General features: G+C 57.7%; 1 protein-coding gene across 3 annotated transcripts in view; it reads right to left on the reverse strand.

The window, feature by feature from the left end:
* Window positions 1–1,217: 1,217 nt before the first annotated feature.
* The window catches only part of RNF40 (ring finger protein 40), a gene marked incomplete at its 3' end in the record, with an annotated part of 38,735 nt that continues 26,166 nt past the window's right edge, over window positions 1,218–13,786 (reverse strand). The window contains 11 exon segments of one of the 3 annotated variants that reach the window (XM_040334871.1): window positions 1,218–1,358; window positions 1,444–1,569; window positions 3,070–3,282; window positions 4,892–5,041; window positions 5,229–5,346; window positions 6,225–6,562; window positions 7,322–7,413; window positions 7,495–7,630; window positions 8,129–8,308; window positions 10,692–10,811; window positions 12,657–12,731. In XM_040334871.1, the coding sequence (XP_040190805.1) occupies window positions 1,218–1,358; window positions 1,444–1,569; window positions 3,070–3,282; window positions 4,892–5,041; window positions 5,229–5,346; window positions 6,225–6,562; window positions 7,322–7,413; window positions 7,495–7,630; window positions 8,129–8,308; window positions 10,692–10,811; window positions 12,657–12,731 (1,689 nt within the window). 3 annotated transcript variants of the gene reach the window in all.

Consider the following 13,786-nt stretch of genomic DNA (forward strand, 5'->3'; position numbering starts at 1 on the left):
GCTGTAGCCACACAGAGGGGGGAGGGCTGTAGCCACACAGAGGGGGGAGGGCTGTAGCCACACAGAGGGGGGAGGCTGTAGCCACACAGAGGGGGGAGGGCTGTAGCCACACAGAGGGGGGAGGGCTGTAGCCACACAGAGGGGGAGGGCTGTAGCCACACAGAGGGGGAGGGCTGTAGCCACACAGAGGGGGGAGGGCTGTAGCCACACAGAGGGGGGAGGGCTGTAGCCACACAGAGGGGGGAGGGCTGTAGCCACACAGAGGGGGAAGGCTGTAGCCACACAGAGGGGGGAGGGCTGTAGCCACACAGAGGGGGGAGGGCTGTAGCCACACAGAGGGGGGAGGGCTGTAGCCACACAGAGGGGGAGGGCTGTAGCCACACAGAGGGGGGAAGGCTGTAGCCACACAGAGGGGGGAAGGCTGTAGCCACACAGAGGGGGAGGGCTGTAGCCACACAGAGGGGGGAAGGCTGTAGCCACACAGAGGGGGAGGGCTGTAGCCACACAGAGGGGGGAGGGCTGTAGCCACACAGAGGGGGAGGGCTGTAGCCACACAAAGGGGGAGGGCTGTAGCCACACAGAGGGGGAGGCTGTAGCCACACAGAGGGGGGAGGGCTGTAGCCACACAGAGGGGGGAGGGCTGTAGCCACACAGAGGGGGGAGGGCTGTAGCCACACAGAGGGGGGAGGGCTGTAGCCACACAGAGGGGGGAGGGCTGTAGCCACACAGAGGGGGGAGGCTGTAGCCACACAGAGGGGGGAGGGCTGTAGCCACACAGAGGGGGGAGGGCTGTAGCCACACAGAGGGGGAAGGGCTGTAGCCACACAGAGGGGGAGGGCTGTAGCCACACAGAGGGGGGAGGGCTGTAGCCACACAGAGGGGGGAGGGCTGTAGCCACACAGAGGGGGGAGGGCTGTAGCCACACAGAGGGGGGAGGGCTGTAGCCACACAGAGGGGGGAGGGCTGTAGCCACACAGAGGGGGGAAGGCTGTAGCCACACAGAGGGGGGAGGGCTGTAGCCACACAGAGGGGGGAAGGCTGTAGCCACACAGAGGGGGGAAGGCTGTAGCCACACAGAGGGGGGAGGGCTGTAGCCACACAGAGGGGGAGGGCTGTAGCCACACAGAGGGGGAGGTCTGTAGTCACAGAGGGGGAGGTCTGTAGTCACAGAGGGGGAGGGCTGTAGTCACAGAGGGGGAGGTCTGTAGTCTAGGTACCTGGGCTCGTTTCAGGCTGAAGCACTCCTTCTCCTTGGCGCTCCGGTTGTCGCACACCAGGCTCTGGGTGTCACGCAATGTGCTGACAATGTGCTCCACCTGAACCTTCAGATCCTCCGACAGCTGGGCGGCTTCTACTGCCTGCAACCAATCCAAACTCATCATATCATCACATGACTCATCAGACTCCGCCTCCACGTGATGTGTGTATCCCGAGGTCACTCACCTTCCTCTTCTGTATCTCCAGGGACTGAATGCGGAGAGTCAGCTCCTTCTCTATGGCGGCCAGAGAGCTGTGCAGCACCCGCTCCCTCTCCTCCAACTTCTGTACCTGCAGCAGCTGAGCGTCCACCTGCACCACAGAGCACACCAGAGTCACTACCGACCCAGAGACACACAGCGAGCGTCCTCCTGCACCACAGAGCACACCAGAGTCACCACCCACCTACAGACACACACAGCGAGCGTCCTCCTGCACCACAGAGCACACCAGAGTCACTACCGACCCAGAGACACACAGCGAGCGTCCTGCACCACAGAGCACACCAGAGTCACTACCGACCTACAGAGACACACAGCGAGCGTCCTCCTGCACCACAGAGCACACCAGAGTCACTACCGACCCAGAGACACACAGCGAGCGTCCTGCACCACAGAGCACACCAGAGTCACTACCGACCTACAGAGACACACAGCGAGCGTCCTCCTGCACCACAGAGCACACCAGAGTCACTACCGACCCAGAGACACACAGCGAGCGTCCACCTGCACCACAGAGCACACCAGAGTCACCACCCACCTACAGAGACACACAGCGAGCGTCCACCTGCACCACAGAGCACACCAGAGTCACTACCGACCCAGAGACACACAGCGAGCGTCCTGCACCACAGAGCACACCAGAGTCACCACCCACCTACAGAGACACACAGCGAGCGTCCACCTGCACCACAGAGCACACCAGAGTCACTACCGACCCAGAGACACACAGCGAGCGTCCTCCTGCACCACAGAGCACACCAGAGTCACTACCCACCTACAGAGACACACAGCGAGCGTCCTGCACCACAGAGCACACCAGAGTCACTACCGACCCAGAGACACACAGCGAGCGTCCACCTGCACCACAGAGCACACCAGAGTCACTACCGACCCAGAGACACACAGCGAGCGTCCTGCACCACAGAGCACACCAGAGTCACCACCCACCTACAGAGACACACAGCGAGCGTCCTCCTGCACCACAGAGCACACCAGAGTCACTACCGACCCAGAGACACACAGCGAGCGACCACCTGCACCACAGAGCACACCAGAGTCACTACCCACCTACAGAGGCGCACAGCGAGCGTCCTGCACCACAGAGCACACCAGAGTCACCACCCACCTACAGAGACACACAGCGAGCGTCCTCCTGCACCACAGAGCACACAGCGAGCGTCCTCCTGCACCACAGAGCACACAGCGAGCGTCCTCCTGCACCACACACACACAGCGAGCGTCCTCCTGCACCACACACACACAGCGAGCGTCCTCCTGCACCACACACACACACAGCGAGCGTCCTCCTGCACCACACACACAGCGAGCGTCCACCTGCACCACAGAGCACACCAGAGTCACTACCGACCCAGAGACACACAGCGAGCGTCCTCCTGCACCACACACACACAGCGAGCGTCCACCTGCACCACACACACAGCGAGCGTCCTCCTGCACCACACACACACACACACAGCGAGCGTCCTGCTGCACCAGTCACATCAATGTGAATTCTGCTTTCATACACCCAGCAGCCATTTAGAGGAGAGAGGAGTGAAGTGGGAGGGGGGAAGCGCTGTGATTGGTGTACCTGAGTTTTCAGGCCCTGCACCTGGTCGGCTAGCTCCTCCTTCTCCTCTCTCAGCAGTTTGTGGATCTGGTTGGATTTGATTCTCTCGGACATCAGTTTGAAGTTGGCGTCATCCTTCTCCCGCAACTGCTGCATCAGCCGGATGTTCTGTTCCTGCATGTCCTCGAAGGCTTGCCCGGTGACATCCATCTCCGACAACAAAGCCTCCTCCTCCTGGGGGACGGCAATGGGGACCCGTTACACCCCACGCAGAACTGTACGCCCCAACATACCACTCCATTGTACACCACGCAGGACTGTGCGCCCAACATACCCCTCCATATCCTCAAAAGGCCTGCCCAGTGTCATTCATCTCCGACAACAGGGCCGCCTACTCCTGGGGGACGGCAATGGGGACCTGTTACACCCCACATACCCCTCCATATCCTCAAAGGCCTGCCCGGTGACGTCCATCTCTGACAACAGAGCCACCTCCTCCTGGGGGACGGCAATGGGGACCTGTTACACCCCACATACCCCTCCATATCCTCAAAGGCCTGCCCGGTGACGTCCATCTCTGACAACAGAGCCACCTCCTCCTGGGGGACGGCAATGGGGACCTGTTACACCCCACATACCCCTCCATGTCCTCAAAGTCCTGCCCGGTGACATCCATCTCCGACAACAGAGCCGCCTCCTCCTGGGGGACGGCAATGGGGACCTGTTACACCCCACATACCCCTCCATATCCTCAAAGGCCTGCCCGGTGACGTCCATCTCTGACAACAGAGCCACCTCCTCCTGGGGGACGGCAATGGGGACCTGTTACACCCCACATACCCCTCCATGTCCTCAAAGGCCTGCCCGGTGACATCCATCTCCGACAACAGAGCCGCCTCCTCCTGGGGGACGACAATGGGGACCCGTTACATCCCCCACAGAACTGTGAGCTCCCAATATACCACTCCATTAAACCCTGGGCAGAACTGTGTGCCAAACATACCCCTCCATATCCTCAAAAGGCCTGCCCGGTGTCATTCATCTCCGACAACAGGGCCGCCTCCTCCTGGGGGACGGCAATGGGGACCTGTTACACCCCACATACCCCTCCATATCCTCAAAGACCTGCCCGGTGACATCCATCTCTGACAACAGAGCCACCTCCTCCTGGGGGGAGGCAATGGGGACCTGTTACACCCCACATACCCCTCCATGTCCTCAAAGGCCTGCCCGGTAACATCCATCTCTGACAACAGAGCCACCTCCTCCTGGGGGGCGGCAATGGGGACCCGTTACACCCCACACAGGACTGTGCGCTCCCAATATACCCCTTCATTATACCCCCGAGCAGGACTGTGCGTCCCCAACATACCCCTCCATATCCCCCATTATTACCTAGAGAGAGAGCGAGAGAGACTCCTCCATACCCCAGAGAGGACTATACACAATTAAGTGACCATAGACCCCTCTAAACCCCCCCATTATACCCCAGAGAAACCCCTTCATACCCCCATTTATACCCTAGAGACCCCTCCATACCCCCATTTATACCCAAGAGACACCCCTCCATTATACCCCAGAGACACCCCTCCATTTATACCCCAGAGACACCCCCTCCATTTATACCCCAGAGACACCCCTCCATACCCCGATTTATACCCCAGTGAGACCCCTCCATTTATACCACATAGACCCCTCCATACCCCCATTTATACCTCAGAGAGACCCGTCTATATCCGGGAGAAGAATTTACACTAATACCCCAGCAAGGTCTGTACAGCCCCGCAGTGACCTCTATCGCCCCCCTACAGGGAAGGAGGCGCAATGATAGGAGAAGACTCGCCTGTTTGGTGGCGCTGAGTTTTCTCTGTAAATGTTCAATCTGTTCCTCCGCAATCTTTATCTTCCGCAGAGCTTCCTCATCCGCCAACTTCTTCCGCTCCCTACGATCCTTCTCTTCAAGAGCCTGCACCCGCACCCGCAGCTCTTCCACCTGAGACACACAGGCAGCCGGATAAGAGACAAGAGTGACAGCACCCCCATGTGACAGACACATCCCCCATGTGACAGACACAGAACACTGCAGACAGCACCCCATGTGATAGACACAGAACACTGCAGACAGCACCCCCATGTGATAGACACAGAACACTGCAGACAGCACCCTATGTGATAGACACCTCAGCTTTGGTCTTCCTCTCGGCCGCCATGAGCTGCACTTTGTCTCGTTGCTCCTTGGGGGCGGACTTATACATATCCAGCAATAATTTCATCTCTTTCTGGCTCTCCTGAGCCTTCCTGGAAGAACAGAGGCGAGAATATAGAGAGAAAACAATGAAGTACAGGAGTTCGGGGGAGGAGACAAGACAAAAGTTGGATGGGGGTGGGGCTGACAATGAAGTAAAGGAGCTCGGGGGAGGTGATAAGGCAGGAGTTGGGTGGGGCTGACAATGAAGTACAGGAGCTCGGGGGAGGTGATAAGCCAGGAGTTGGATGGGGGCGGGGCTGACAATGAAGTAAAGGAGCTCGGGGGAGGTGATAAGGCAGGAGTTGGGTGGGGCTGACAATGAAGTACAGGAGCTCGGGGGAGGTGATAAGCCAGGAGTTGGATGGGGGCGGGGCTGACAATGAAGTAAAGGAGCTTGGGGGAGGTGATAAGGCAGGAGTTGGGTGGGGCTGACAATGAAGTACAGGAGCTCAGGGGAGGTGATAAGGCAGGAGTTGGGTGGGGCTGACAATGAAGTACAGGAGCTCGGGGGAGGTGATAAGCCAGGAGTTGGATGGGGGCGGGGCTGACAATGAAGTAAAGGAGCTCGGGGGAGGTGATAAGGCAGGAGTTGGGTGGGGCTGACAATGAAGTACAGGAGCTCGGGGGAGGTGATAAGGCAGGAGTTGGGTGGGGCTGACAATGAAGTACAGGAGCTCGGGGGAGGTGATAAGGCAGGAGTTGGGTGGGGCTGACAATGAAGTACAGGAGCTCGGGGGAGGTGATAAGGCAGGAGTTGGGTGGGGTTGACAATGAAGTACAGGAGCTCAGGGGAGGTGATAAGGCAGGAGTTGGATGGGGGCGGGGCTGACAATGAAGTACAGGAGCTCGGGGGAGGTGATAAGCCAGGAGTTGGATGGGGGCAGGGCTGACAATGACCAAACAAATGGAAAGCAATGGTTTATCTCACTTGAGTTCTGTCCGTAGCGGTTTGAGGATATCGGCATCCTTCCTCTTGGTGTCCTCGGTCTTCTGCTTGTCTCTCTCCCGCTCCTTCTCTCTCTCCCGATCCTTTTCCCGATCCCTATCTTGCTCTCGCTCACGCGTTTTACTTCTTTCCGGTTCCTTCTTTGGCTCCTCCTCCTCTTTCTTCACCTCTGGTGTAGTGGGGGTCTCAGGGTCACGTACTGGGGTGGGGGGCGGCTCCTTCTTTACTTCTACCTCCTCTTCTTTTACTGGTGTGGACGGCACTTCAGTGCTGGAGACACTGGGTGGGGGGCATGGGGGGGCTCCAGCTTGTAATCGAATCTACAGAGAAGAAGAGATGAGCGATAATTACCAGACACGGTCAGGATCGTAAACCCATAGTGCTTACATCAGAACGCCAGGTCCTGGTCTGAGGTGGGGTCCTAGGCCCAAGTCTTCAGAATTTTGCATCCTGGTCTTAGGGGGGGACCTAGGAGCCCTGGGCCTCAGGAGAACACTGCACTCTGGTCTGAGGTGGGGTCCTAGGCCCAGGTCCTCAGTCAGGAGAATGTTGCATCCTGGTCTGAGGTGGGGACCTAGGAGCCCTGGGCCTCAGGAGAACACTGCACTCTGGTCTGAGGTGGGGTCCTAGGCCCAGGTCCTCAGTCAGGAGAATGTTGCATCCTGGTCTGAGGTGGGGACCTAGGAGCCCTGGGCCTCAGGAGAACACTGCACTCTGGTCTGAGGTGGGGTCCTAGGCCCAGGTCCTCAGTCAGGAGAATGTTGCATTCTGGTGGGAACCTAGGCCCAGGTCCTCAGTCAGGAGAATGTTGCATCCTGGTCTGAGGTGGGGACCTAGGAGCCCTGTGCCTCAGAACACTGCACTCTGGTCTGAGGTGTGGTCTAGGTCCTGGTCTTCAGGAGAATGATGCACCCTGTCTGAGATGTGGCCCTAGGGGCCCTGGGCCTCAGGAGAACACTGCACTCTGGTCTAGGTCCTGGTCCTCAGTCAGGACTATGGTTGTGGAAGGTGAGGGAAAATAAAAGGACTTTGCTGTGGGTCTCCCTCACCTTGCTCACCTCTCCCTGGGCATCTCGCACCTTGCGTTTATAGCGTTGGACATCTCCCTTCAGCTGGTGGTTGTGGTTCTGCAGACTTCCAATCAAATGTCGCATCTCACGATTAATCGGCCCTAGAACAACAGAAAGGAAGTGAGATTTCCCAGAGATGAGGCCGCCCCCCCCCCCCCCCGGGACTCCCCCGGTCTCCTCACCTGCCTGCTCGTTGGCGGCCAGATTCTGCTCAAACTCGATCCTCAGCATCTCGTACTCCTTCCGCACCTGAGCCAAGGTGTCCTCCAGCTGGATCACCTCCGTCCTCAGCTTCTTCTGCACAGACAGTTCCTCACTCTGCAGGAGACAAAGCAGTCCTAGTACACGGGGCCTCCAAAATACAGGGGCAAGGGCAGGAGGATCCGGGGGGAATAGAGCACAGGGGAAGGAAGATCCGGGGGAAATACAGCACAGGGGAAGGAAGATCCGGGGGAATAAAGACACAGGGGCAGGAAGATCCGGGGGAAATACAGCACAGGGAAGGAAGATCCGGGGGAATACAGCACAGGGGCAGGAGGATCGGGGGGAATACAGACAAAGGGGCAGGAAGATCCGGGTGAAATTCAGCACAGGGGAAGGAAGATCCGGGGGAATACAGCACAGGGGCAGGAAGATCCGGGGGAATACAGACACAGGGGCAGTAAGAGGGGGGGAGTGCGGGAAGAGGGGGGGGAGTGCGGGAAGAGGGGGGGGGGGAGTGCGGGAAGAGGTGGGTGTAGGGAAGAGGAGGGGGGGGGGGGAGTGGGGGAAGGGGGGGGGGGAGAGGGGGGGCATTTGCAGGGATCCGGCACTGACCTCCATGCGCTCGATCTGTCTCAGGTGACTGTTCTTGGTGTTGAGGAGGTGAGCTCGGGCCTCATCCAGCTGTGTCTTGACTTGTAAGGATTCGTTGTAGAGGAGTGAGAACTGAGACTGCAGACAGCGGAAGTCCTGTGTGCCCCTCACAGCCTCCTCCGGGAGGGTCCGCAGATCCAGCTAGAAGACATCACATGTCATACATCACACACCCCCCATCTCCTCCATACACAGTTGTGGTGAATGGCGCCCTATTTCTTCTTATGGGAGTCTCATTCTGTAACTGGAGGTGATAACTGAATGGCCCAATCATACAACACAACATGGCAACAAGTTAACTAATGAAATCCCCCCCCCCTCCCAGGTCAGAAATTTGCGCCCCCTGCGTTCCTAATCCTGTGTATTGCCCCCTGTATCATCAATGACAGCGGTCAGTCTTCTGTAATACTTGTCTATGAGGAATTCTTGCAGGTGGTAGAGATGCCCATTGGTCTTGGCACAATACCTCCAGATCATGGAAAGTCTTTGGTGGTCTTGTATGAGATCTCTCCGGAGCAGTTCAATGATATGAAGGTCAGGAGATGGCCACTCCAGAATCTTTATACCCCAGAGAGACCCCTCCATTCCTGTTGTAACCACTGGAGGGTCGGCTTGGCCTTGTGCTTCGGGTCATTGTCCTGCTGGAGGGTCGGCTTGGCCTTGTGCTTCGGGTCATTGTCCTGCTGGAGGGTCGGCTTGGCCTTGTGCTTCGGGTCATTGTCCTGCTGGAGGGTCGGCTTGGCCTTGTGCTTCGGGTCATTGTCCTGCTGGAGGGTCGGCTTGGCCTTGTGCTTCGGGTCATTGTCCTGCTGGAGGGTTGGCTTGGCCTTGTGCTTCGGGTCATTGTCCTGCTGGAGGGTCATATTGGCCTTGTGCTTCGGGTCATTGTCCTGCTGGAGGGTCATATTGGCCTTGTGCTTCAGGTCATTGTCCTGGAGGGTCAGCTTGGCCTTGTGTTTCGGGTCATTGTCCTGCTGGAGGGTCGGCTTGGCCTTGTGTTTCAGGTCATTGTCCTGCTGGAGGGTCGGCTTGGCCTTGTGTTTCAGGTCATTGTCCTGCTGGAGGGTCAGCTTGGCCTTGTGTTTCAGGTCATTGTCCTGCTGGAGGGTCAGCTTGGCCTTGGGCTTCGGGTCATTGTCCTGCTGGAGGTTCAGCTTGGCCTTGTGTTTCGGGTCATTGTCCTGCTGGAGGGTCGGCTTGGCCTTGTGTTTCGGGTCATTGTCCTGCTGGAGGGTCAGCTTGGCCTTGTGCTTCGGGTCATTGTCCTGGAGAGTCATATTGGCCTTGTGCTTCAGGTCATTGTCCTGGAGGGTCAGCTTGGCCTTGTGTTTCGGGTCATTGTCCTGCTGGAGGGTCAGCTTGGCCTTGTGTTTCAGGTCATTGTCCTGCTGGAGGGTCAGCTTGGCCTTGTGTTTTGGGTCATTGTCCTGGAGGGTCGGCTTGGCCTTGTGTTTCGGGTCATTGTCCTGCTGGAGGGTTGGCTTGGCCTTGTACTTCGGGTCATTGTCCTGCTGGAGGGTCGGCTTGGCCTTGTGCTTCGGGTCATTGTCCTGCTGGAGGGTCGGATTGGCCTTGTGTTTCAGGTCATTGTCCTGCTGGAGGGTCGGCTTGGCCTTGTGTTTCGGGTCATTGTCCTGCTGGAGGGTCAGCTTGGCCTTGTGTTTCGGGTCATTGTCCTGCTGGAGGGTCGGCTTGGCCTTGTGTTTCGGGTCATTGTCCTGCTGGAGGGTCGGCTTGGCCTTGTGTTTCGGGTCATTGTCCTGCTGGAGGGTCAGCTTGGCCTTGTGTTTCGGGCCATTGTCCTGCTGGAAAGTCCAAGAGTTTCCTATGTGCAGCTTTCCTGCAGAAGAATGCCAATTGTCTGCCAGCTGCATTCATTTTGCTACCACTTCCCTGATTCCTATAGAGCTCACACGCCCCCAAAACATCCATGAGCCACCACCATGCTTCACAGTGGGGATGGGATTCTTCCTCTTCAAACATAGTACTGATAGTTGTGGCCATAAAGCTCTTTTTTGCTATTGTCACTTGGAGACGTGTCAAGGTTGTCAGCCATATCGTAACCAGGCTTTTTTGTGGCATTGGCACAGTAAGGGATTCTGACACCTCCACCATGCAGCTCATTTTTGTTCCAGCAGCCTTTATGTCTCCTGAAGTTACATCGTTTCTTTGTACCCTGTGCAATTCCTCTGGCTGCAATCTTTCTTGGTCTACCTGACCCTGGCTTGGTATCAAGAGATCCCCAAATTTTCCACTTCTTAATAAGGGATTGAAGAGTACCGAGTGTCTTTTTTTATTCTTTTCCATCGTTATAATGTTCCATTACCTGGTTATGCAGGTCTTTTGACAGTTCTTTCTGCTCCCCAGTTTTTGCCATGGTCATATTTTCCATATCAATGCCAAAATGTCACCATTTCTGCCAGGGGATGCAAACTTTTGAGTAGAACTGTACCTTCAGCTTTACCTAGCGCTATACATACAACATACATCCATTGTCTCCTCTGGTCACCACACCTCTATATACCTTCAGCTTCTCCTTGAGCCGCACGGCCGCCTGCAACTCGTTCTGCAGCTTCTCCAGCTCACACATGCGACTGTTGGCCAGTTCCTGGTTCTCCTCCAGCTCTGCGTTCAGCATCTCAAACTGTGGAAGGAAGAAAGAAGACAACGTGTGAGGAGGAGGGGGTAGGAAGGAGGACGACGACGTGCGAGGAGGAGGGGGTCGGAAGGAGGACGACGACGTGCGAGGAGGGGGGTCGGAAGGAGGATGACGACTTGCGAGGAGGGGGTCGGAAGGAGGAGGACGACGTGCGAGGGTCGGAGGGAAGACGTGTGAGGAGGGGGTCGGAAGGAGGACGTGTGAGAAGGGGGTCGGAGGGAAGACGTGTGAGGAGGGGGTCGGAAGGAGGACGTGTGAGAAGGGGGTCGGAGGGAAGACGTGTGATGAGGGGGTCGGAAGGAGGACGTGTGAGGAGGGGGTCGGAGGGAAGACGTGTGAGGAGGGGGTCGGAAGGAGGACGTGTGAGGAGGGGGTCGGAGGGAAGACGTGTGATGAGGGGGTCGGAGGGAAGACGTGTGATGAGGGGGTCGGAAGGAGGACGACGACGTGTGAGGAGGGGGGTCGGAAGGAGGATGACGACTTGCGAGGAGGGGGTCGGAAGGAGGAGGACGACGTGCGAGGGTCGGAGGGAAGACGTGTGAGGAGGGGGTCGGAAGGAGGACGTGTGAGGAGGGGGTCGGAGGGAAGACGTGTGATGAGGGGGTCGGAAGGAGGACGTGTGAGGAGGGGGTCGGAGGGAAGACGTGTGATGAGGGGGTCGGAAGGAGGACGTGTGAGGAGGGGGTCGGAGGGAAGACGTGTGATGAGGGGGTCGGAGGGAAGACGTGTGATGAGGGGGTCGGAAGGAGGACGACGTGTGAGGAGGGGGGTCGGAAGGAGGATGACGATGTGTGAGGAGGGGGTCGGAAGGAGGACGACGACGTACGAGGAGGGGGGTCGGAAGGAGGACGACGACTCGCGAGGAGGGGGTCGGAAGGAGGAGGACGACGTGGGAGGGTCGGAGGGAAGACATGTGAGGAGGGGGTCGGAAGGAGGACGACGTGCGAGGGTCGGAGGGAAGACGTGTGAGGAGGGGGTCGGAAGGAGGATGACGACGTGCGAGGGTCGGAGGGAAGACACGTGAGGAGGGGGTCGGAGGGAAGACGTGCGAGGAGGGGGTCGGAAGGAGGATGACGACGTGCGAGGAGGGGGTCGGAGGGAAGACGTGTGAGGAGGGGGTCGGAGGGAAGACGTGTGAGGAGGGGGTCGGAGGGAAGACGTGTGAGGAGGGGGTCGGAGGGAAGACGTGTGAGGAGGGGGTCGGAAGGAGGATGACGACGTGCGAGGGTCGGAGGGAAGACATGTGAGGAGGGGGTCGGAAGGAGGATGACGACGTGCGAGGAGGGGGTCGGAGGGAAGACGTGCGAGGAGGGGGTCGGAGGGAAGACGTGTGAGGAGGGGGTCGGAAGGAGGATGACGACGTGCGAGGAGGGGGTCGGAGGGAAGACGTGCGAGGAGGGGGTCGGAGGGAAGACATGTGAGGAGGGGGTCGGAAGGAGGATGACGACGTGCGAGGAGGGGGTCGGAGGGAAGACGTGTGAGGAGGGGGTCGGAGGGAAGACGTGTGAGGAGGGGGTCGGAGGGAAGAGGAGGGGGTCGGAGGGAAGACGTGTGAGGAGGGGGTCGGAGGGAAGACGTGTGAGGAGGGGGTCGGAGGGAAGACGTGTGAGGAGGGGGTCGGAGGGAAGACGTGTGAGGAGGGGGTCGGAGGGAAGACGTGTGAGGAGGGGGGTCGGAGGGAAGACGTGTGAGGAGGGGGTCGGAGGGAAGACGTGTGAGGAGGGGGTCGGAGGGAAGACGTGTGAGGAGGGGTTTGGAAGATGATTTGTGGGGGGTACGGCAGGAAGCCGGTGACCGGGGTCAGAGAAGAGGCAATAAAGATGACATCACCTTCTGCACCGTCAGCGTGGTTTGTCCTCCCTGGAATCCTCCAGAACTTCCTGAAATGTGACATCCGGAGTTCAGCTGTAAGAGAAGAGATTTATAATGAGCAGAGAAGAGGCGGGGTCTCAGGAGATTTATAATGAGCAGAGAAGAGGCGGGGTCTCAGGAGATTTATGATGAGCAGAGAAGAGGCGGGGTCTCAGGAGATTTATGATGAGCAGAGAAGAGGCGGGGTCTCAGGAGGTTTATGATGAGCAGAGAAGAGGCGGGGTCTCAGGAGATTTATGATGAGCAGAGAAGAGGCGGGGTCTCAGGAGATTTATGATGAGCAGAGAAGAGGCGGGGTCTCAGGAGATTTATAATGAGCAGAGAAGAGGCGGGGTCTCAGGAGATTTATAATGAGCAGAGAAGAGGCGGGGTCTCAGGAGATTTATGATGAGCAGAGAAGAGGCGGAGTCTCAGGAGGTTTATAATGAGCAAAGAGGCGGGGTCTCAGGAGATTTATAATGAGCAGAGAAGAGGCGGGGTCTCAGGAGATTTATAATGAGCAGAGAAGAGGCGGGGTCTCAGGAGGTTTATAATGAGCAGAGAAGAGGCGGGGTCTCAGGAGATTTATAATGAGCAGAGAAGAGGCGGGGGCTCAGGAGATTTATAATGAGCAGAGAAGAAGCGGGGTCTCAGGAGATTTATGATGAGCAGAGAAGAGGCGGGGTCTCAGGAGGTTTATAATGAGCAAAGAGGCGGGGTCTCAGGAGATTTATAATGAGCAGAGAAGAGGCGGGGTCTCAGGAGATTTATGATGAGCAGAGAAGAGGCGGGGTCTCAGGAGATTTATGATGAGCAGAGAAGAGGCGGGGTCTCAGGAGGTTTATAATGAGCAAAGAGGCGGGGTCTCAGGAGATTTATGAGCAGAGAAGAGGCGGGGTCTCAGGAGATTTATAATGAGCAGAGAAGAGGCGGAGTCTCAGGAGATTTATAATGAGCAGAGAAGAGGCGGGGTCTCAGGAGATTTATAATGAGCAGAGAAGAGGCGGGGTCTCAGGAGGTTTATAAGGAGCAGAGAAGAGGCGGGGTCTCAGGAGATTTATAATGAGCAGAGAAGAGGCGGGGTCTCAGGAGATTTATAATGAGCAGAG

Source organism: Rana temporaria, unplaced genomic scaffold, assembly GCF_905171775.1.
Source record: "Rana temporaria unplaced genomic scaffold, aRanTem1.1, whole genome shotgun sequence".
Taxonomy (NCBI): Eukaryota; Metazoa; Chordata; class Amphibia; order Anura; family Ranidae; genus Rana; species Rana temporaria.